Source organism: Natrix helvetica (genome assembly GCF_964273705.1).
Source record: "Natrix helvetica genome assembly, chromosome: 1".
Lineage (NCBI taxonomy): Eukaryota > Metazoa > Chordata > Lepidosauria > Squamata > Natricidae > Natrix > Natrix helvetica.
This window is the reverse complement of record NC_138548.1, coordinates 211,249,730-211,273,744: the sequence shown is the minus strand read 5'-3', so window position 1 is coordinate 211,273,744 and position 24,015 is coordinate 211,249,730. Positions and strand designations below refer to the sequence as shown.

The following is a 24,015-nucleotide window of genomic DNA, read 5'->3' as shown; positions in this document are numbered from 1 at the left end:
GACTGATGATATAGCTACAGCAACTATGAAGTCATTACTCCTAGACAGTGGAGATGAAGGCAGAGTGTGAACATCTCAGATGGGGTCCTGGGAGAGATGATTTGAGACCTGCAGCACTTAGCCTATGATCTTAGCTATTCTGCTACAGTACATTTTTTTAAAGTGTTATGTTATCTTTTTTGCATAGGTTCTTACACAATGCTGTAAATCAGTTTCCAGCATTCTAATTTATCAAATAAATTAGGTTGGGAAAAGGCTCTCATGCACTTTCTGAATGAATAAGTACTACAAGAATTAATTATCATAATTTTGAAATCAGGATTTATACTAGTTTGATGATTAAACCAATATATAAGTTATGGGATTCTAACTGCCACTTTGGAACCTCTCAGCTTTTATATAAACTACCATAAATCGAGCCCCTGTACAATATACTAAGACACAGTTAGCAATAGCAATAACATTTTAGACTTATATACTGCTTCACAGTGCTCTCTCTACAGCTCTCTCTAAGCGGTTTACAGAGTCAACCTATTGCCCCCAACAATCTGGGTCCTCACTTTACCCACCTCGAAAGGATGGGAGGCTGAGTCAACCTTGGGCCTGGTGAGACTCAAACTGCCAAGTTGCAGGCACTCAGCAGTCAGCAGAAGTAGCCTGCAGTACTGCATTCTAACCACTGCGCCACTGCGGCTCTAATAAGATATTGCATTGGGTATAGCTTTCTTTTACTAAAGGAAAGCTGAGCAGCAGTAGTGGCTGAGGGACCATTCAAATGGACAATCCCTGACACTACACCGCCCCATGGTCCTCAGACCTATAGATATTCACCCTGCTTGCACAAGGTGGCATTCAATACATCTAAGCAGCAGTGAGAATTGAACTGCCAAACTGCTGGCAGCCTGCAGTTCTGCATTCTAACCACTGCACCACCGTGGCTCTTTTAGCTCAAACTACTGCTGAAGGAAAGAAAATTGCAAGTTATGGATCAAACCATAGGTAGTCCTCAACTTAGGACCACAATTGTGCCTAGAATGTATGTTGCCAAGTGAGAAATTTGTTAAGTGAGTTTTGCCCCATTTTACGACTTTTCTTGACACAGTTGTTAAGTGAATCATTGTAGTTGTTAAGTTAGTCACATGGTTGTTAAGCGACTCTAGTTTACCCATCGACTCTGCTTGTCAGAAAGTCGCAAAAAGTGATCCTAGGATGCTATGCAACCATCATAAATGTGAGTCAGCTGCCAACTGACAATGGGGATGCTGCAACGGTTATAAGTGTGAAAAATGGTCACAAGTCCCTTGTTTCAGTGATGTTGTAACTTTGAACGATCACTAAGTGAACTGTGGTAAGTTGAGGACTACCTGTGCTACTGTTCATCTTAACGAAGAAACAGATGTAGGCAAAAAGTGTACTCTGTTCTCCTTTCAGAAGTACTTTATGGCAGCAAAAAGAAAAGTACCGTATTTTTCGGAGCATAAGACGCACCTTTTTTCCTCAAAAAAAAAGAGGCTGAAAATCTGGGTGCATCTTATACATCAAATACAGCATATTTTTGCCTCCCGAAGCCCTGCCCCCTTCACCAAAATGGCCATGCATACCCTTATGGAGGCTTTCAGAGAGAAGCAGAAATGAGCAAAAAATGGGCCATTTTCTGCCCCCCCCCAGCCCCCTGCAGCACTCTATAAGCCTCCATAAGGCTATGCATGCAATTTTTTTGACAAAAAATGGACCAATTTTTGCTCATTTTTGCCCCCCCACTCCACCCCCCCCCCAGGAGCACTCTGCAAGTCCCCCCAAGGCTATACATGCCTTTTATTTGAAAAAAAACGGGCCCGTTTTCACAAAAAACGGGCCATTTTGGAGAGGTTTGCAGAGTACAAAAACTTTTCCCCCCCCATTTCGGAAAGCTTTTTAGTTAGAGTGATTGGTGAGAATTAGATTGATCAAGTGCTGTGCCAGCATAAATTAGTCTTAGGTTGTCAGTGATTTCCTTCTCCAGCACATGGATAAATACACCTGGAAACATCTATCTACCTACCTACCTACCTACCTACTATATTTCTATCTCTCTCTATCCCTCTATCTACCTACCTACCTACCTACTCTCTCTCCCTACTTACCTACTGTATTTCTCTCTCTCTCCCTCTCCATCTACCTACCTACCTACCTTCTCTCTCCCTACCTACCTACTGTATTTCTCTCTCGCTCTCCCCCTCTATCTACCTACCTACCTACTCTCCCTACCTCCCTACTGTATTTCTCTCTCCCCCCCCTCTCTCCCTACCTACCTACTGTATTTCTCTTTCTTTCTATCCCTCTCTTTCCCTCTATCTACCTACCTACTTTTTTTTAAATTTGCCTCTTCAAAAATTTGGTGCGTCTTATACTCCGAAAAATACGGTAAGTATAAACTGAAATCCAGCTAGAGAATTACTTAAGGTGAAAAAAGATAACCTGTTCATTATTTAAATGATATTTGGGGTGGTGGACAGGTAGGAATTGGGCTTGGAAGGTGTACTTATTTATCAGAGCCTCATTATTCATATGAAAGGATATTGGATAGCAAGGGGACTAATGAGCAAATTTTGAAATGAGAGAATCTCTCCAAACTTAGTTTTCCATAGTCCCTTTTCATAACATTTCAGGTTATGTAATCATCAACAGAGCCAAGTTTAATATGTAGCATCTCTGTGCAGCGCTATGGCCTACCTGAAGCAAAAATGTTTTTAAAATGATATTGAATCTAAATGTTGTCAGTTAAGGCCATGTTAATCCCTCACCAAATGTTCTGTCCATAACTTCCTGAAAACTGGATCAAGGAGGAAACAAGGAATCAACTCTTTCATATCCAAAATGTTGGGAGAATGAAGGGAAGAAAGGAGGACTGGACTCTGAGCACTAACTCTCCTAATGGGTTTGTTTAACACTTAAAAACGCAAAAACCCGGAAGGAAGTTTCATGCTTATCATGGTGATAAGCATGAAACTTCCTTCCGGGTTTTTGCGTTTTTAAGTTTGTAGGTTGTTAGAATAACTTTAACTTTATTGTAACTTTAAATGGTAAACATTAAAATGAAATTTTGTTGCATACAGCTCTCAAAGGGTCACTACCTCCAATATATACTACATAAACATGACATACATACATATATACATTAAGTAAATAAATATTATGCATGTACCCCACATACTCACATATATTATATGACACAGAGCAGGGTGGATTTGATTTAAATCACAATTTAAATCATAATTTAAATCACTAGTAAAAAGGCTTGATTTAAATCAACTCGATTTAAATCATAATTTTTAAAGAGCAACTGTCATCTGTCCCACAGCCTCTCCTCCTCTGACCCACTGTTGACTCACTGACAGTCCCAATATTGCAGAATATGCAGTCTAAGCTACACAACTAAGCTCCATTTCATGTTGAATAAACTAAAGTATTAATGTATCTTAAATAGAAAACTATCTTTAGATAGTTTTTTTTACTCCAGAAGCATTTTATTAAAACAAATTTGATAAAAATAAAAAAAATCTGATTTAAATAAAAAAATCCTATTTAAATTTTAAAAATCTGATTTGTTTTTTTTAAAGAAACATCAATTTTTATCCACCCTGACACTGAGAAACAACACAATCTAGTTTGGATGTATACATGTACATGGCAAGAAAAACAAATCTTGTGAGTTTACAAGATGGATGGCATAAGGAACAAAGCTGTTACAGAATCTGGTAGTCCTGCTAGAAACTCTTAGTAAGCTCCTCCCAGAGGAGAGCAACAGAAACAGACCGTGAAGTGCGTGTGTGGGGTCTCTAAAAACGCTTAAAGCTCTAAGCATACAGCGCTTATAAGCAATATCCTGAATAACGGGAAGCGAGCTTCCTATAATCTTCTGGGGTTGTTTTTTTCTGTTGAGGTTGTGTGTACCTCAACAAAGATTCCCTAACAAGCTTTAATAGAAGACGATTAGATATGAACCGTAAACTGAGAGATCCCAAAAGCTTCAAAGAAAGTCATCATTAATGATCTTCAGCAAGATACAGCAATTGAAAGGTAAAGGTTTCCCTATCCAGTCATGTTTAAGTCTACGGCAAGGTGCTCATCTCCATTTCTTGGCCAAGGGAGCCAGCATTGCCCAAAGACATTTTCCGTGGTCATGTGACCTGCATGCAAAAGGCACACAGAATGCTGTTACCTTCTCACCAAAGTGGTACCCATTAATCTACTCGCATTTGCATGCTTTCGAACTGCTAGGTGGGTAGGAACTGGGGTGAGTAACGGGAGCACCATGTCTTTAACCACTGAGCCATTAAGTCCCCTATTAATTAACAAACTGCTGTTTTTAATTAACAAATTGCTGTTCTTAATAAATTGCTAATTAACATCAATTAATAAAATACTAATATTCTGTTCTTAATATAACACCAGCATCTTAAAGAAACAATCATTTAATTGGTTGATATTCCTCTTAGCCTACAACTCTATATCTATTTACTTAGAAATAATAGCAATTGAACCTCAATAGATTAATATAGATGCCCACTGTCTTGCAATCATCATCTATGGCTAAATGGAGGCTCTAACAATCTCTTCAATACTATATTAGCATGTAATTCCCAACGCAGAATATCAGATGTTATATTTTTCTCATGTATTAACCGTTATTTTTTTTACTAATTTATTTTATGATCTATGCAGAAAACTTCACTTACGTGAAATATCAAAGTAAAGCAAATTCAGAATGGCTTTTATATTTCTACTTTCTGGTACGCAATGCAATTTCATTTCAAAGCATGCCTCATCCACTTTAATCAGATCCCTAACAGAGTCCAAAGAACTGAAAAATAAACTCGCTATAAAAGCAAGTCCGTTAGATTCAGTTATAGAAAAACAATGCAGTTACAGTAGTCCTTGATTTACTACTACAACTGAGACCTGAACTTCCATCACTAAGCAATATGTTTGTTAGATAAGTCATGCCCAACTTTACAACCTTTCATTTTGTCGTAGTCATTAAATAAATCATGCAGACATTTAAGTGAATCCAGGTTCCCCACTGGACTGCTTGCCAGAAGCACCCTGGGAAGGTCGCAAATGGCGATTACATGACCTTGGGATGCTGAAACTATCATAAATAGATGCCGGTTGTCAAGCATCCAAAGTTTGATCACATGACTGTGGGGATGCTGCGGCAGTTGTAAATGCAAGGACCAGTCATATGTCACTTTTTCAGTGCCATGGTAACTTCAAATGACCGTTAAATGAGTGGTTTTGAGGACTGCCTATATATCTCCCCACTCTACTCCATCTGCAGCAGCACCCGGCAAGGTATTCCTCGACTTACGATCATAACTGAGCCCAACATTTTTGTGGCTAAGTGAAACATTTGTTAAGTGACTTTTGCCCCATTTTGCAACCTTTCATGCCACAGTTGTTAAGCAAATCACTGCAGCTGTTAAGTTAGTAACAAATTAAATGAATCTGGTTTCCCATTGACTTTGCTTGTAGGAAGGCGACAAAAGGCGATCACATGAACCCGGGACACTGTAAGTGTCATAAATTTGAATCGTTTGCCAAACACCTGAATTTTGATCACATGACTATGGGGCTACTGCAATGGTCGTTAACTGTGAAAACGACCATAAGTCACTTTTTTCAGTGCCGTTTTAACTTTGAAAGGTCACTAAATGAACTATTGTAAGTCGAGGACTACCTGTGTTGCTGAGGGCAGGCAAATTGTTTTGAGGGGAGGATTCAGAATTTTTCTAAAAAAACAAAAACCCTGATAACCCTTCTAACAATTCCTGCTCATTGAGTCCAAAGCCCTTGTATCAGCTGAAAACTGAGCAGCTGTTTGAGAACTGCTTCAAAATAATAAAACTTTGACTCCCTTCTTTCAACCAAAAGGCAGCAAAAATGCTCATATATCACGGCCCACACCTGTTTCTCAGATAACGAAGAGGATTTATAAAATATTTCTGCTTGATTGCTCAGGGGAAAAACCTAAAGCCGCCAACACCTTGCATATAAATGTGGAGAAAAATCTCACAAGGCAAATTGTTATTCATACACCTGCATTAAGCTGGCATGATTTACATCCTGAAGGAACCTTGTTGTTTTTGATGTACCACTACTCCCTCATACGAATGGCTGCCAGCATGCCATTGCTTTTCAGACCACAACCTATGCAGCCTCCCAAGGGTCACAATTTAGCATAGTAAACACACAGCAATTCCAAACATCCCAGAAGGCCCTATCCACAAGTCAACAGTGTCTGTGAGTTAGTTAATTAACATTTTCCTTTCACAACGTCCTCTGAAACACTACTGAGAATTGCTATAGGTGCCCATGTCAATTTAGCACTTCAGAGTCAAAGAAAAAAATATGTCTCAGATTACGGAGGTAGGGGAATGGAAGGAGAGGTATATCACATAGTACATGCTATCAGATCCTTAAAACAAAACATACAGTAAAACCTAATTCGGGGGGGGGGGGATGCCACAACTTTAAGTTATTGACAATAGGTGATGCCATTTAATCCAAATTATTTTTCCCTTTGAAAGTGAAATACAATGTAGCCCTAATATTTATGGAAGATAGCGATATTAAATAAATCCTATCAGTCAGGTATTTTACCAAATGATTCAGGATCACAATGACAAAAATTAAAAATCCCCCAAAGATTCTTGTCTCTTTATGCAACCAGTTTAATAATCAGTAACCACAGTAAACTTCACAGCCTGTACATTAAATGGTGCCTGTTACCACAAGCGGCTTTATATACAACGCCATTAGGAATAAAATATTAGCATTATAGCATTATGAAAACCAATGCACATGATAATCAGATGCTTGTTAAAATGTGCCACATATCAAAGAAGAGCACCAAATTCTTCCACAGTTCTCTTTGACGGTGTTTGGGGACTACTTTAGCAGACATATCACCGTTCACCGAAGGTGAAAATATCTGAAAAACATCTGTGTTGTAAACAAAAGATCCACACTCATTGCTATCGAGGTAAGAATGTCATCTAAACATCACTAGGGTAGTTTGGCAAATGCAGAATGTCTAAACAGCAGGTAGGAAGCACTGCAGCAAAATCTGATGGACATAATAATAGTGGAAGAAGGAATAAAGACAATAAAAGTTTTAAAGTGTGCAGCAAGCAAATTAAAGCAGGTTTGGGAGGATGGGAGTTTCCAACTCCATGGCTGGGTTTTCTGGATACTTGGTTTCCCAAGAAACAGTAGCCTTCAAACAGCAGCAGATTGACATTTACAAATGCACTTAACTGGCAAAACTAGATTGCAGAGTTGCCAATTTAATTCTTAATTAAAGTACTACACAGAAGATGCCAACAGCTAGGTTGCAGTCAGTTCAGGAAAACATCTGTGCCAGCACAGGAGAAAGAATCACATGTTTCATTCAAAACTTACTGGCCATTTGAATTATTTTTAATAAATATCCTTCCTTCCCCAAAATCCCAAAATTGGATTGGCTCTCTAATTCCAGCCACCTGAAGGTCTTTAGTTTAGCTTACCCCAATCAAGTATTTCCAAATGGTCTGAAAATAACACCACCAACATCTATGGTCAATGGTCATGGATGATGGGAGCTGTAGCTTAGGTTGCAGGGGGCCACATTACTTATATGTAACAGTAAAGCAGAATAGGCAATAGACATTGTGTGAGTGTCCCCCCTGTTGTTTCTCTTTCCTCCCTCCCAAGCAGTAAGCTAAGTCAGATAGAACAGTATTGCTTAGCAAAACTCTGAATTTGCTAAGGGCATTTGAAACAAGGCTGACCAGTATGGTGGCCCAGCCTGGATGTAAAAAGAAATGACAATTACAAACATTATTACAATGTTTACAATGTGCATTCTCCTAGAGTAAGGCAGCAAATCAAGAAGCAATCTAGTATAGAAACCATATGGCTTCAACAGGTTTAAGGCAAGCCTTTTCTAAATTACAAAGGAAATCAATAGCAATAGTGCTCTCCTGGGTTACGTACAGCACAGATGGTGCAATCCTCAGGTATGATGATGCAACTCTTGCCAGAGTAGTAAACAGAAACCCATTGTGACACATTGCTTAAGTAAGCAACTATTTTCCATAAGAGCAAGATTACATACTATAAGAAGCAAAGAGAGCACCAAAAGAGTTGATAAGGGCCTGAAATGGCCACTGATAGCACCTGACAATGCTCAGTAAGTATAAGAATGGCTTAAAAAGTCTAAAAAACAAAGCATTAACAAGATTCTGGCAGCTTTTGCATGTACTGGAGCAAAGAATGTACAGACATACCCACACTAAGGGGAAGGCATTATCATATTAAAACAGGACTGTATTTTAAAACTTCCTCTATTAACAATTCTAAATAAGCCCATCAAGTGGCTTATTTAATTGTGTGCTGTCACCATGGGTGGGGAGTTATTTTTTATTTGGTCCTATACTGTGTTTTTATTGTTTGTAAGCCGCATAGAGTCTATTATATAGGTGGCTATATAAATTTTCTAAATAAATACACATAAAAGTACTGCATTACTTTACTAATATTCCCTAAGGTAAAGATAAAGATTCCCCTTGCCCATACCGTGTTTCCCTGAAAATACGACAGGGGCTTATTTTCTTTTTAACTACAAAATATGGCTTGGGCTATTTTATGGGGGGAGGGTTTATTGTTTTGGGATTGTCGTGCGGCTGCTCTCTTGCGAGCGGGCTCCCAAAGAACCGGGCACAGCCTCATGGGCGAATGGCTATGTTGGGCTGTTGCAGTAGCGCAACACAACAGCTATGAAGCGACCACGCTCACAAGCAGCCACCTGGCAAACTCCCTTTGCAGCCGAGCACAGCACCATTCACTGACCTTGGGGTATCGCCAAGCCGCGTGAGTGCCTGTTCGCCGCCACCTGGCTCCTGCGGCTTGGCGCCTTCCAAATGCCAGTGAATGGCACTCGGCATGGCTGGAGAGGGGGGTTGCGCGAGTGGCTGTTCCGCTCTCACTCATCCGCCTCTCAGTCTCACATGCATGGCCCAGCTCTCATTTCGGAGCCAGGGCACCTCCGCCGCCATCCCAGCCTGGCTTTTTCTGCGGCTTCCAACCCGAGTCTTTCGGTAGTGGCCGCTCTGGGCGCATGCTCTATGGTTGTGGGCCAGCTGTCTGCAGAGCGTACAACCATAGAGCGTGCGCCCAGAGCAGCCACTGCTGAAAGACTTATTATTTATTTATTTATTATTCATGCTTCTAGACCGCCCCCTCTCCCAGAAAGGGACTCGGGGCGGTGTACAGTCCATGCCAAATATATCAAAATACAATAAAAATTGAATATGTACAGTTGGAATGGAGGAGGTTAAAAATGGAATTAAAAGAACTGTACAAAGCAATATATATAAATATAGGATTTTGAACCCCTAAAACACACACAATAAGTTAAAAACAATACCCCTAAAATAACCAGTTAATACATTTGCCAGGAGGGACAGTTGTAATTATGCCAGGCCTGCTAATCGGAACAGGCGAGTCTTCAATTTTTGCCGGAAGGAGCGGAGGTCAGTAGTGGTTCTAATGTCGGGGGGGAGGTCATTCCAGAGGGTTGGGCCCATCACAGAGAAGGCCCTACTCCTTGGTGTCGCCCGTTGGCATTGCCTAGTGGACGGCACCAGGAGAAGTCCCTCTCTGTGTGAGCGAATTGGCCGCAGGGATGTATGTGGGAGGATGCGATCCCGCAAGTAACTAGGTCCCGTGCCATGGAGCGCTTTAAAGATGGTAATCAGCACCTTGAAACGCACCCGAAAAACCACAGGCAGCCAGTGCAGCTCGCGCAGGAGAGGTGTTACGTGGGAGTACCTCGTACTCCCCATCACAGCCCGCGCGGCTGCGTTCTGAACTAACTGCAGTCTCCGGGCGCGTCCCAAGGGCAGCCCCATGTAGAGAGCGTTGCAGTAATCCAGGCGGGACGTCACCAACGCATGAGTGACCGTGCGTAGGGCATCCCGGTCCAGTAGGGGGCGCAATTGGCGCACCAGGCGAACCTGGTGGAACGCCCCCCTTGCCACGGCTACCACATGGTCATCCATTGACAGCCGGGCATCAAGGAGGATGCCCAAATTGCGCGCCCGTTCCACAGGGGGCAATTGTTCGCCCCCTATGGCCAGCGATGGAATCAGCTGGCTGAACCGAGGTGCCGGTAGCCACAGCCACTCAGTCTTGGAGGGGTTGAGTTTAAGTCTGTTGTCCCCCATCCAGACCCCGACGGCTTCCAAACACCGGGACATCACTTCGACAGCCTCGTTGGGGTGGTTTGGGGTTGAAATATACAGCTGGGTATCATCAGCGTAGAAGTGACACTCAACCCCAAAACCACGGATGATCTCACCCAGCGGCTTCACATATGTGTTGAACAGGAGAGGCGAGAGGACCGACCCCTGTGGCACTCCACAAGTGAGTGGCCTCGGGGTCGACCTCTGTCCCCCTGTCAACACACATTGCTTCCGGTCGGAGAGGTAGGAGCCGAACCACCGCAGAACGGTACCTCCGACTCCTATCCCCTCCAACCGGCGCAATAGGATACCATGGTCGATGGTATCAAAAGCCGCCGAGAGGTCTAATAGGACCAGGATAGAGGAACAACCTCTATCTCTGGCCCTCCAGAGATCATCGACCAACGCGACCAAGGCTGTCTCCGTGCTGTGCCCGGGTCAGAAGCCGGACTGGCGTGAGTCTAGATAATCGGATTCGTCAAGGTGTCGTGGAAACTGCTGCGCCACCACATTCTCAACAACCTTCGCTAAAAAGGGAAGGTTGGAGACTGGACGGTAATTAGCTAGCTCCGTTGGGTCAAGCGAAGGACCCTTAAGTAAGGGCCTCACCACCGCCTCCTTCAAGGCGGTTGGCAAGGATCCCTCACCCAATGAGGCATTCACCAGGCCCAGAAGCCAGCCTCGGGTCACCTCCCAAGATGCCAGTACCAACCAGGAGGAACACGGGTCCATTAAACATGTGGTGGGTCGCAGCCGTCCACGCAACCTATCCAAATCCTCGGGGGCAACAGAATCAAACTCCTCCCAGGATGGTCTCACAAGACTCGCTGTTGGCGGCCCGTCTGGTCCACTGAGGGGGGCCCATCCACTCCGGATCTGAGCGACTTTGTCCTGCAGATATTCCCCAAACTCCTCTGCTCTGCCCTGCAAGGGTGCCCCCCGCGTCCTCTGTGACAAGAGGGAGCGGGTCACCCTAAACAGGGCGGCAGGGCGGTTATCCGCGGACGCAATAAGAGCGGCGCAATATCTACGTTTGGCCGCCCTTAATGCCACAAGGTAGGTCCGTAAATAGGCTCTTACCTGTGTTCGATCAGATTCGGAGCGTGAGGACCTCCACCTGCTCTCTAGACGTCTCCTATGGCGCTTCATCACCCTCAGCTCCTCGGTATACCAAGGAGCCCGGGTGGGTCACTGTCGCAGGAGAGGTCGCAAAGGCGCAACCCGGTCCAAGGCCCCAGCCGCCGCCCTATTCCAGGCGGCCGCTAGGTCCTCCGACCGAGCGCGGGTCAGGGCTACAGGTAATGGCCCAAGCTCCGTCTGGAACCTATCCGGTTCCATCAGGTGCTTGGGGCGGTACCAGCTTGGACCGTCTGGTCCCGCCTCCTCGCGGTGGGGGGGTAGCGCCAGGGAAGTCCAGCCGGAGACATGAGTGATCTGACCATGACAGGGGTGTGACAACCAAGTCCCCTATACCCAGATCACTCGTCCACTGCTCAGATACAAAAACAAGGTCCAGTGTGTGGCCACCTTCGTGTGTGGGGCCCTGAATTAATTGGGTCAGGCCCATGGCTGTCATGGAAGCCATGAACTCCCGAGCCACCTCAGATGCTGCTCCCGTCGACGGCAGGTTGAAATCCCCCATAACCAAAAGCTTGGGGATCTCAACCGCCGTCTCCGAGATTAGCTCGAGGAGCTTGGGCAGGGCCGCTGATGTATAGCGAGGAGCCAAGTATACAATCAGCAAACCCACCTGCCTCCCTGGGCCCCATTTCACACCAAGGGACTCACACCCGGATATCTGAGGAACAGTGAACTCCCTCGGCTCTAGACCTTCCCGTATAACTACCGCCACCCCACCACCCTTACCCAGGGCCCGAGGCTGATGGAATGCACGGAAACCTGGTGGGCACATTTCCACGAGGGGTAAACCACCCTCGTGGCCCAACCAGGTCTCCGTTATCCCTGCAAGGTCCAGCTCCCCCTCAGAGATCAACTCATTAATGAGGGGGGCCTTGTTGGTTACGGACCTTGCATTGCAAAGCATCAGCCGCAGGCCCCGGCTCTGTAGTTCCTGACCACCTAGGTTGCGGGGGTTGGTACAAACGACCGGGCGTAGCCAGCAGCCACGGTCTCCCAACCGACCTTGTGATCTTCTCTTGTCCTCGCATCCCCCCCTCCCAGCGACCGTTGTAATCAAACAACCCCCTGTTGGAATAACTTGTTCCTTCTCCCCCCCCACTCCGCTCACTTCCTTCCCGGACTCACCTGCCCGTCCGGCACTGGCACTGGCTCCTCTCCCGGCCTGGTTATCCCACCCCCCCTCCCTGGAACCCCTTAATAACAATAAAAAACATTTAGATAAAAAGCCCCTCAGCCTCCGTTTCTTCCACCTCTCGGGGTTCACAAACCCGTCATCAAGGCAGGCCCTTGAAAGCGCCAAGGGCCGTACCTGCGAGAGAGGGGCCTCTCGCAGGCGGAGCAGGTCTAGCCTTGAGTAGATTGATAAAATATTAAAACCCAATTGGGTAAGGGTGCAGATGGTAAAAGTTAATAATTAATAGCCGGAGGCTGAGATGTTACTGGGGAGCTGGAGGGAAAAATGCTCCAAATATTTCCAGGACGTGAAGGTGAAGCAGGTGGAGATATCATAAAAATGAGGTGACAGTCCAAGGTGGATTGAAAATAGATGTAGTACAGATGTGGGTTCCTTAGTGAATGAGGGGTGGCCTTCTAAGCCCAGCTGTTCTTGGTCTTAGTCTGGGCAGTCAGTTGGGCTCATCCATGGCCCTAACACGGGTCTCCAGTGACCTCTAAGGTTCCAGGTCATCCCCAACCATTATTTAAGGTCTTCTTCTTTCTACTGGTTCCCCAGCATCCTCACCTTGACCCCCCCCCCCATCCGGGGTCTCAGTTCTCAGTTCTCTTAACATTTGCAGCAATTTGGGAAAAGCTTCCAAAATTATCAAGATTATCAAGACACCAGAGCAAGTTCCCAGGAGCATGGGAGCAGCCAGGATATGGCCAGCTGTTATGGGGGAGTCCCTAGGAGTCCCTGGCTGCGGTTCTTTCCACACACCCAATACCGCAGCCATCTCCCAGTGCCGCTCCCTGCTGCCTCCCCATTCTGCTCACCACTCGATGTCCTCTGGTGTCTTTTAGCGTTGTAGGGCGGCTCCAGAACTTCCATTGCCTCCCCATCCTCTCTGGTGCCGCTGGCTTGCCTTTTCTGGTGCTGTCTTGCCTTTTCCCCTTTCCTCTTTCAAATTTCGCGCCGCGCTTCCCCCGCCGCCGCCGCACTGCCGCCGCCGCCATTGCCTCACAGCTTCCTTCCTCAGCTCCTCAGCTCCGCTCCGCTCTTTTTTGCCTCCAAGCTTCTCCGACCACCCCTGGTGGACTAAAATAAGCCCCAAACATGCCAGGGTGGTCGGGCTATCCAAATCTCAGCTCCCCGATGCCATGGGGGCTGGCGGCAACCTCCTACCCCTATTGGGCGCTCCACGGTAAGCTAGGAGCTCAAACAGGCGACCGCCATCACCGGAAGCTCCTCCTCCTTCTTGGGTTGGAAGCCGCGGAAAAAGCCAGGATGGGATGGCGGCGGAGGTGCCCTGGCTCCGTAATGAGAGCTGGGCCATGCATCGTGAAGCTGGGAGGTTGGTCAACGAGAATGGAACAGCTGCTCACACAACCCCCCTCTCCAGCCGTGCAGGGCGCCATTCACTGGCATTTGGAAGGCGCCAAGCCGCGGGAGCCGGGTGGCAGCAAACAGGCCAGGCACTCACACGGCTTGCCGATACCCCTAGGTCAGTGAATGGCGCTGTGCCCGGCTGCAAAGGGGTTTGCCAGGTGGCTGTTCATGAGCGTGGTCACTTCATGGCTGTTGTGGTGCACTGCTGTGACAGTGCAACACAGCTATTTGTCCATGAGGCTGTGCCCAGCTCTTTGGGAGCTTAAGAGAGCAGCAGCCCGGCAACCCCCCTCTTCAGCTGGGCACAGCACTGCTCACCAACCTAGCGGTATTCCGAAGGCGCCAAGCAATGTGATCACCTTTGCCTCCTCCCAGGTTCCCACGGCTTGGCACCTTCGGGATACTGCTATGTTAGTGAGCGGCGCTCTGCCTGGCCGGAGGTGGGGGGGTTGTCCAGGGGGCTTATATGCGGGGGGGGGGGTGTTATATTTTTGCCCAACAAAAAAATGTGGCATGGCTGTATTATGAGGATTTTCGGGGACACACGGTATGTGCTAGTCGTTCCCAACTCTAGGGGTCGGTGCTCATCTCTGTTTCAAAGACAAAGAGCCAGCGCTGTCCGAAGATGTCTCCGTGGTCATGTGCCGGCATGACTAAACACCAAAGGCACACAGAACGCTGTTACTTTCCCACTAAAGGTGGTCCCTATTTTTCTACTTGCATTTTTACATGCTTTCGAACTGCTAGGTTGGCAGAAGCTGGGACAAGTAATGGGAGCTCACTCCATTATGCGGCACTAGGGATTCAAGACGCCGAACTTTCTGATCAACAAGCTCAGTGTCCATAGATAATACACATGACAACTCAAGAGTAGCTTGTTTACCATCAATTTTAAGCAAAGAAGAAGCTATTTTTAAATGTTATTAAGAAATAATTGTTCTCTAATAGTTACCAAATAAGATAGTGTATTTCGGTTAGGTACGTCTCTTCAATACTTTGCTACACTCCTTAAATTGTTTATTCACTGTATATCTTAGACATTGCTTTAAACACAAAAATGTCTACTCCAATGCATTGTTTTAATTCTCTTTTAAAACACAGATCATGATTTGAGTAAGACAGTTCCATTTACATGGATATGCTTTGGACAAACATTGAATTTTTAAAAGAAAAATTTACATTCTGATTTAATCTACTGTAAATCCAACAATATTGAATGTCCAGACTTTATACTCCTTGTATACACACTGCAGCTTTAAATAATTGCTAAAAGCATTTTAACCAATTCTTTCATGGTTTTAACGTAATATCTTTTTCTAATTCAACAATGAACCAAATACTTAAAAACATGGTGTAAATACCTGTTTGGAATAAGTTTGTTCCAGCAATTGTCTCTCTCTTCATTGCAATATGGGAGGCTGTTAATAATATTGTATATAGGAATTACTTCTATCTCCCCTATCCTGTAAGTGGCCCAGTGGGAATTTTATTTATTGTGGCAAAATAAATTGCAGGAACAACAGCCATGTCATTATCATTTCTGAAACATATTATTGGATGGACTCTGTCTCTATAAATAACTAACCATATATTACAGATGCAACAGTTTTCAGAAGCATTTATTTACCAATGTATTAAAGTGTCTATATTTTTAGGAAACTCTGTAAGTTGCATGTGTGATTCTAACACTGGAAATAACCCACGTCAGCCTTATTTCAGCCCCAATTACTTTATCTGTGACTCTGACACAACTATGAATGTGAAAGTTGGACTTTAGAGAAGATAGAAAGAATATTGATTTTTTTTAACATTGGTATTAGAGAAGACTCTTGATACTGTAAACAACTAAGACAACAATAGATCTCACCTAAGGCACAAATGATACTCAAATTATCCTACTTTGGATACATTGTGGAAAAAGCTAAGAAAAATGAAAAGAAAGAGGACAGGCAGCAATGCAGATGGACTCAGTTACAATGGCAATGATTGTACCATTGGGAGACTTACCAGAACAGGTTAGAGATAGATTGTTATCTTTATTTCTAATCTCCCTATATGGTTGGCTGGGCATCAAAAATGATGGCACAAAAACCAATCCATTCAAACAGGTTTAAATTTGAGGTTTTCTGCATGTAAAGCATATTCTGAATGACATATGCTACTGAAATCAAGAATTTAACATAATTAAATACACCATCAACAATTTGAAGAAAGACTTTTACAAAGGCAACAGGGCAGTGATGGCAATAGCATATTTCAAAGAAGAAACTACAAATCGCTAACCAATGGCACCACCATGTAAAAGTTCACAATTTTCCTTGTTTTTCACAGTGTGCAATGCTCTGGACACAATTAACTGTTTCAGGTCCCCCCCCCCCCATTCCTATAGACACACATTTCCCTGATCTTGGAGAATATTGAACGGTAATATCGAACTGCAAACTAGGGCATACAAAACTTTGCTAGACCATTTCGTGAATACAGTTCATCTGTCTGGAACCCACACTGCATATCAGACATTAACACAATCGAGCAAGTCCAGAGATATTTCATGAAGAGTCCTCCGCTCCTCTGCTCCCAACATAATACTTTACACCACCAGGCTCAAAATTTTGGGCTTAGACAACTTAGAACTTTGCCATCTTCGATCCGACCTAAGCGTAGCACATAAAATTGTCTGCTACAATGTCCTACCAGTCAATCAATACTTCAGCTTCAACCACAACAACACAGGAGCACACAATGGATACAAACTTATGGTAAACCCTTCCAGACTCGATTGCAGAAAATACAACTTCAGCAACAGAGTGGTCAATGCCTGGAATGCACTACCTGATTTTGTGGTTTCTTCCCCAAACCCCCCAAAATTTAACTTTGGGCTGTTTACTGTCGACCTCACCCCATTCCTAAGAGGCCTTTAAGGGGCCTGCATAAGCGCACCAACGTGCCTACCGTTCCTGTCCTAATATTCCCTTGTATTCGTATCCATTTCATGTATTCATAATCATGTTTATACTTATATCTGTTATCTAATACATGCTTGATGAAATAAATAAATAAAATAAATAAATATTTTTTTAAAAAACACAGGCACAAATTTGCCTTCTGGATAAAAGGTGGCAGGTTGGATCCTTTCGAACCAGCTGTTTACAAAACCTCATTTTCTCTTCAGCAAAATGGGTTTCCGTGAACCACGGAGGATCCGGCGGCACAGGGGCCGAAGCCACAACACGCAGACCACAAGGCTTTTTTTTCCTTTGGGTTCCGCTTAACGACCGCTTTGGATACCTGACATTCCGCCGGACTTCCGCTTCCCAACCACCCCAATCCGGCCCCAAATCGCTTTACCTGCCCGGCCATCACAGGCTCCGCGCCGATCTCGATGCCGTATTTCAGCTCGCTGAGCTCATGCAGATTCAAGGTACCAAAGGACTCGCCCTGCCCCAGCACCGAAAACGCCGCAAAGAGCACAAAAAGGCCGTAGGGGGCCGACCACCGAGGCACCGCTGCCGCCATCTTGCTCTCACGGCTGCGTCCTGTTATTGCCCTGAGTGGCGGCGGCTTCGGTGACTCCTTCCGCCCGTTCTTTGGAACGCCACCCATCAATTCTTACGGTTCTGGGACGTGTCAGTTATCCCATTGAGGGTTTCCTATTGGCCATAGTAAAGGAAGTTGGCTACGACGGGGAGGGTCTCGGAAAAAAAAACCTAGAAAAACTGGATTGGGTCGATCCCCCAACCAATCACGACGGCGAGCGCCAGTACACGCTGCGGTTGAAAACGTCTGTTCAGTAACAATTGGCCAAAGTAAAGTCATCGTAGCAACCAATCAGGACGACGAGCGCTTACGGTCTCGGAAAAGCACAAGTGTTTGCTGCTATTTTATTTGAAAAATCCTTAATTTGCGTGCTATGCGACTTCTTATGTAAGAATCACGTCCACGAATATATTTATGCGTTGAAATTATCCGGAAAATTCCATCGCACATCGTAGGGCAAGAATACCCGCTAGTAATTAATCTGCATCATTTAAATTTGAACAAAAACTAGTGTGCTGGCTGTTAGTTGTAATTTTACTAAAAGGACATCTTGTGCGGTGTTGTGGTTTGGTAATTGTTTTATATAACAGCTGTACTGCATTATTACTCAGGTATTAATCCCTACTTACCAGATAGCAATCATACTGAAATTGGACATGCCTGCCAGCTACATAAATATGAGAACGGCTATGCAAGTACATTCTATAGGTTTCTCTGGGATTAAATATGCTCCAGAAGACACTTTCATTTTGCAGTTGCTCTGTTTTGGAAAAAAGTGCTTCAGGAGAACCCACCCGTTATTGAATTTTATATGTAACAGTTCCACTATTTTTTCCATCTCTTTTTGTGAGGGCGAGGGGCATTCATAAGGAGGAAAAGATGAAAGAGATGCAGAATGTTTTATGAATGGGAGCTGTAATAGTCAGCACAAGGAAACACACTTTAACAAATAACATATATTTTGACCAAGTTTAATTCCTAGTAGCCACATGACCCTGTGACTGAATTCTGACACTGGTGGGTACCACATTGAGCAAGACTGGTTGGAGTCTGTTACTTGTCTGACTCTGATCTCGTTGTCTGGCATAATTACTCAGCTCAGAGTCCCACTATATTGCTTCAATATACCCTTACAATGGTTTTTGCAGAAACCCCAATGAGTTTAATGAAATTTACTCACAAATAAGAGTGCATATAGTTTATCCTTAGCTGACATTAATTTTTGGTGTAGAAGTAGATTAAGGAGGCTACGGATACTATATTACTGAATCTACAGATACAGTGTTAGTAGTATTATCTGTAATTTTAAACCTAGTCAGGATGACTTTGAAGCAAGCAAAATTAAAATTAGATGCTTGCATGATTAGAATTCAGGGCTTCTTAAATAACAACTACTGAATAAGCCAAATTCTCTATTTAAAATTAAACAGAATTTCATAGTCTAAAATTTAACAAACTTAACGAATTTGCATATGGGGGGTCAATTCAGAATCCAAGCTAGGTTTATTTGTATAAAATAACAATTTTTATTACCTCGGTTTTCACTTGTTCGCTGGTATCGAAGATATTAGGACAATGACTGATCTCCGCTCCTTCCGCACGAAACTCAAGACCCACCTGTTCCAACTAGCCGGCCTGGCTTAATTAGAACTCTCCAACCTCCCTGGCAATTTTAAACTGTAAATTTAAATCTTTTGGGTATTTTAATTGTTTTAATTGTTGTAATTTTACTGTTATTTATCTTAACTGTGGCTTTTATTTCTATTTGAATTGTTAAATGTTGATGTATTTACCTCCTCCATGCCACACGCCTATATATTTGATTGTACGTCGCCCCGAGTCCCTTCGTGGAGAGGGTGCGACTGATAAATTGAATAAAATAAATAAAAATAAATAAATACATTTCCAGCAGTACTAGATTTAACTTTTGTTTTATTATTGTTAATGACTGATATATTTTTCTAAATAATGCATTTTACTTACCCATGATTTAATTGTAAGAACCAATAATAGCAAATGCAAAACAACAACAAAATAAGACACTAACATAGTAGGAAAGACTGGAAATTGAATCATTGCAATTGGATTTTTTTTTTTTGAAATACAACTCCTCAACTTACAACAGTTCATTTTGTAACCATTCAAAGTTACAACAACACTGAAAAAGTGACTTATGGCTGTTTTTCACACTTATGACCGTTGCTGTATCCTCATGGTCACACGATCAAAATCCAGATGCTTGGCAACTGATTTATATTTATGGCGGTTGCAGTGTCCTGGGGTCATGTGCACAGCTTTTGTTCAGCCATGGTGGCACAGTAGTTAGAATGCAGTACTACAGGATACTTCTGCTGACTTCCGGCTGCCAGCAGTTCGGCAGTTCAATTCCCACCAGCTCAAGGTTGACTAGGCCTTTCACCCTTCCAAAGCCAGTAAAATGAGAATCCAGACTATTGTGGGCAATACACTGACTCTGTAACCCACTTAGAAAGGGATGTAAAGCACTGTGAAGCAGTATGTAAGTCTAAGTGCCTTTTGCTATTTTGTTACCACCTGACAAGCAAAGTCAATGAGAAAGCCAGATTCACTTAACATCCATGTTACTATCTTAACAACTGCAATGATTTAGTTAACAACTGGGGTTAGAAATGTCACAAAGCGGGGCAAAATGCACTTAAAAGATGTCTCACTTAATTTTGGGCTCAATTATGGTCATAAGAAAGGGACACTGAGCTTGCCGATCAGAAAGGTCAGCAGTTTGGCAGTTCGAATCCCTAGTGCCCATTGAGCTCCTGTTACTTGTCCCAGCTTCTGCCAACCTAGCAGTTCGAAAGCAAGTTTAGTCGTGTCGGCTACATGACCATGGAGACATCTTCAGACAGTGCTGGCTCTTTGGCTTTGAAACCGAGATGAGTACTGCCCCCTAGAGCTGGGAACGACTAGCACATATGTGCGAGGGGAACCTTTACCTTTATGGTCATAAGTCGGGGCTACCAGTATTTTGCTGTTTATCCAAGTAGCTTCTTTTAAATGTTTCAAACAAACTAACTAACAAAAAAAGAAATCCAGTTGCCATGACTCAACTTCTAGACAACTCTGTCTGGATGACTGAGAATCTTCATTGACATATAGTAAGAAAGAAAAAAGAAAGAAAAACCTAGAAATTGACCAAGGGAGTTATAAATCATTTAGAAAGCAATAAATAAACCTGGGTACATTTAGAGTATTAAGCCTTGAACTTTCTTATAGCAATCACAATCAAACAATATTTGACAAGCTTCCTGGATATTTCTGCACACTGAACTGTAGGCAAGTATAAAGCATTCTGTCTGCTGGTTAATCAGGAAAAAATATGGATAAAAAGGAGGACCACCTCACTGGAAGGTGTGGCAAACAGAGTAATTGTACAGATATGATTGTACAATTGCACTGAAAATTGTACAATTTTACACACATAAAAGAATAGGAACAATTGCACAGATATATAAGAATAGTTCCTATTCTTATCTATCTACCTGTTTCTAGTGCTTGCTAAATTAAAAAAAAAATGAAGAGAGCCAGTTTGGAAATTGCAATTAGCCACCCAGCCAAAAGGGAGCACTCTTTGGTCAGAGACCCTGCTGAGTTTGTAGGTTTTGGATTATGAACCAAGACTAAGGCCTCAGAAGCAAAGAACCCCTTTGTTTAGGAAATGGGGAAATCTCAGATAGAGGGAGGAAGTCTCTGATGTTCTAAAAAGAGATTTTCTTCATTTGAATAGGCTGGCGCCTTTTGCAATCTTTCTAATTTCTAATTTGCAATCTTTCTAATTTCAACCTTGGTCTTAAATATCTTTAAGTGTTGTAGGAAGTTAGCACCCACCCCTCTCCTAGAAGAATGAAAATAATAAAAAGGCAGCACATTATGTTTCCCTGGATGAGAAAAAGAGAAACATGTTTTAAAGACAAAGCAGCTCCCTGCAGCTCCCTACCCACCCGCCCCACTTCAGCTCCAGGGTAATGGGATTAAGACATGGTCCTCAGGACATGATAGATAGGATTAGCCCTCTACCCATCTCCCCACATGGCACCTGGGAAGATTACATCATCCAGCAAGGCTCAACCAAACCTGGGACTCAGGACAGCCTACAGAGTTGCCCCTGCATGGCCCCATGGGAGTCTGACCACCAGTCAGAATACAAGCTGAAATTCAAAAGCCCAGAGAGGGTGTAAAACTCAGGCATCTCAGCATCTCTTCCTTTTTTTTTCTCCTTCACCCAACATCTTCAAGCATGTGATCCTTTCCTTCATTAAAAATCATCTTTCCAATCAGCCTCCATGAATCCAGTGTCTTTTCCCCCGCTTGGAACTAAACCCAGAAGGACATTTCTTCCAACAGTGTAATTTCCAATCTTTTAACATGCCTGAAAAACGGGAGAAAATTGAATGGCTGAACACTGAATGATGGGGAGAGGAGGGTTTGATTATCTTTCTGTAGCAGAAAACCAGATCTTGTCTACTCCCCGTGTCAACCTTAGGAAGGACGCAAGGGCAAACTTCTAAAATCTTGCCAAGAAAACTGTGGAGACCTGGCCAGAAAATTGCCAAGAGTCAAAACTGACTCCAAGGCGCGCGCGCGCACACACACACACACACACACACACACAAATCAAATCAAATTAATTTACAGGTTCCCTAGTGCCTGTTAGCATTCTCCTTAGAGTTTGCCATGTTACCCATCTCATCTAATTAACGTTGAGATTTGTTTTAAGCTGTAGGAAATTAAAATTAACCCCTCTCCTAGAAAAATGAAATATCCTGGGAAATATTGAAAAGGCAGAATATTATATTTCCCTGGATAAGAAATGGAGAAACATGTTTTTAGACAGGAAACAGACTCACTCTTAATAGCCCCACCTTTGTCAATGAGCCATCAAAGCCTGAGCTAGTCTGCTCTGCATAACAAAGATAGGATTAGCCATCTACAGAAACTCACCACAAGGCACCTGGGAAAATTACATCAGCCAGCAAGGCAACCAAACTTGGACTCAAAGCACAGCCTAAAGAGTTGTCCCTGCATGGCTCCATGAGAGTCTGACAGCCAGTTAGAATACAAGCTCAGGTTCAAAGCCCAGAGAGGACATAAAACCTGGGACTTTCAGCATCTCTTCCACTTTTTCTTGTTCATTCAACATCTGGAAGCATGTGATCCCCCTTTTCTGTTCAAGAGCTCAAGCCATGTGATCCTGTCCACCATTAAACCATCTTTCCAGGCAGCCTCCATGTTTCCAGTGTTTTTTCCCCCACTTGGAACTGAACCCAGAAGGACATTTCTTCCAACAAAGCTTTTAAAAAACAGGAAATTGACATATTGCGAAATGAGTGGTCACCTTCCAGACTTTGGACAAATCAGTTGATTTGGTGGCGAATGAGAACAAGGTCTTAGAAGATAATAGGATGGGCCTCCTCTAGACAAAAGGGGTTGCAGCAAACATTGGTGTTGTCAGAATGATATGAATCATTATCATGCAACAGCAGTCATTGTGTACTTATTTCTCAATATATGACACCGGGATGAAAACCACAGTATTTGCATGATGATATCAGATTTCCCCTCCTCCCCACTTTGCTCCTCCAAAGAACACCCACACCTCCAGCTTATCAAGATCAATCTTTTCAGCCTGGTGTTGGAGAAAAACCTTTTAGAGGGAACTGCAGAATTTCCATCCCATTGGTGATGTGCAAATTCCCCCTCCGTTCTCAAGCCGAGGTTCATTTTGTCTACTGAAATGGGACAGTAGGGAATAGCCTCTAAACATTTTGTGATGGGTTTGCAAAGTCAGGTCAAGCACGGGTGGCCATATTCCATCAACAAAATTATACAAAGTACAGGAAATGGTGTATTTGTAATCATGGAACAGGGGAAAAAGAAGTCTATAGATATGATTACAAGTTAATTATAAAAAGACAAAGTTAATGAAAGCTTCTGGTAGCCATACGTAGCTGCTAAACCACAGCTTCAGCTGAGCCTGCTGCTCTGGTCAACTTCCCCTTGAAATCAAACCACAAATGTAATATAGGAACTACTATTCTAATGTACCTACTTCAGGGCTGAGATTCTATCGATTGGGACCAGTTTGGGCGAACTGGTAGTTCCAGAAAGCAGTGGAGAGCCAACCAGTTCAGGCCCGCCTGCCCGCCCCTGCTCCATACCTGATTTTATCCAGAAACAGTGAACTGTGCATGCATGTGCAACATGCATGTGCAACGTGCGCACGTGAGATCGTTGCTGCCACTGCTGAGTAATAAGCTGTTTGTCGGAGCAATGGGTAGCTGTGTACATGCACCCAAAGCAAACTAGTTATTACACCGGTAGGATCCCACCCCTGACCTACTTGCTTCTAAAGCTTGCTAAATATTTACTGATGTAAATTAATATTCAAATGGATTAAATTCTTTCACATTGGATTTTAATAACAATCAATATGTCTAGGTGATTTTAATATGCATTTATGCTGATTTCTAACTTTCACGTATTCAAAAAAAAAAA

At 43.6% G+C, this 24,015-nt stretch overlaps 1 protein-coding gene across 2 annotated transcripts in view; it reads right to left on the bottom strand.

Annotated features, from left to right (window-relative positions):
• The window catches only part of OS9 (OS9 endoplasmic reticulum lectin), a 51,909-nt gene extending 34,396 nt beyond the window's left edge, over window positions 1-17,513 (bottom strand). The window contains exon 1 of one of the 2 annotated variants that reach the window (XM_081936535.1): window positions 17,299-17,513. In XM_081936535.1, the coding sequence (XP_081792661.1) occupies window positions 17,299-17,466 (168 nt within the window). In that variant the 5' untranslated portion in view covers window positions 17,467-17,513. The remainder of the gene's footprint in view (window positions 1-17,298) is intronic. The other variant, XM_081936534.1, reaches the window with a different exon arrangement.
• Window positions 17,514-24,015: the final 6,502 nt, after the last annotated feature.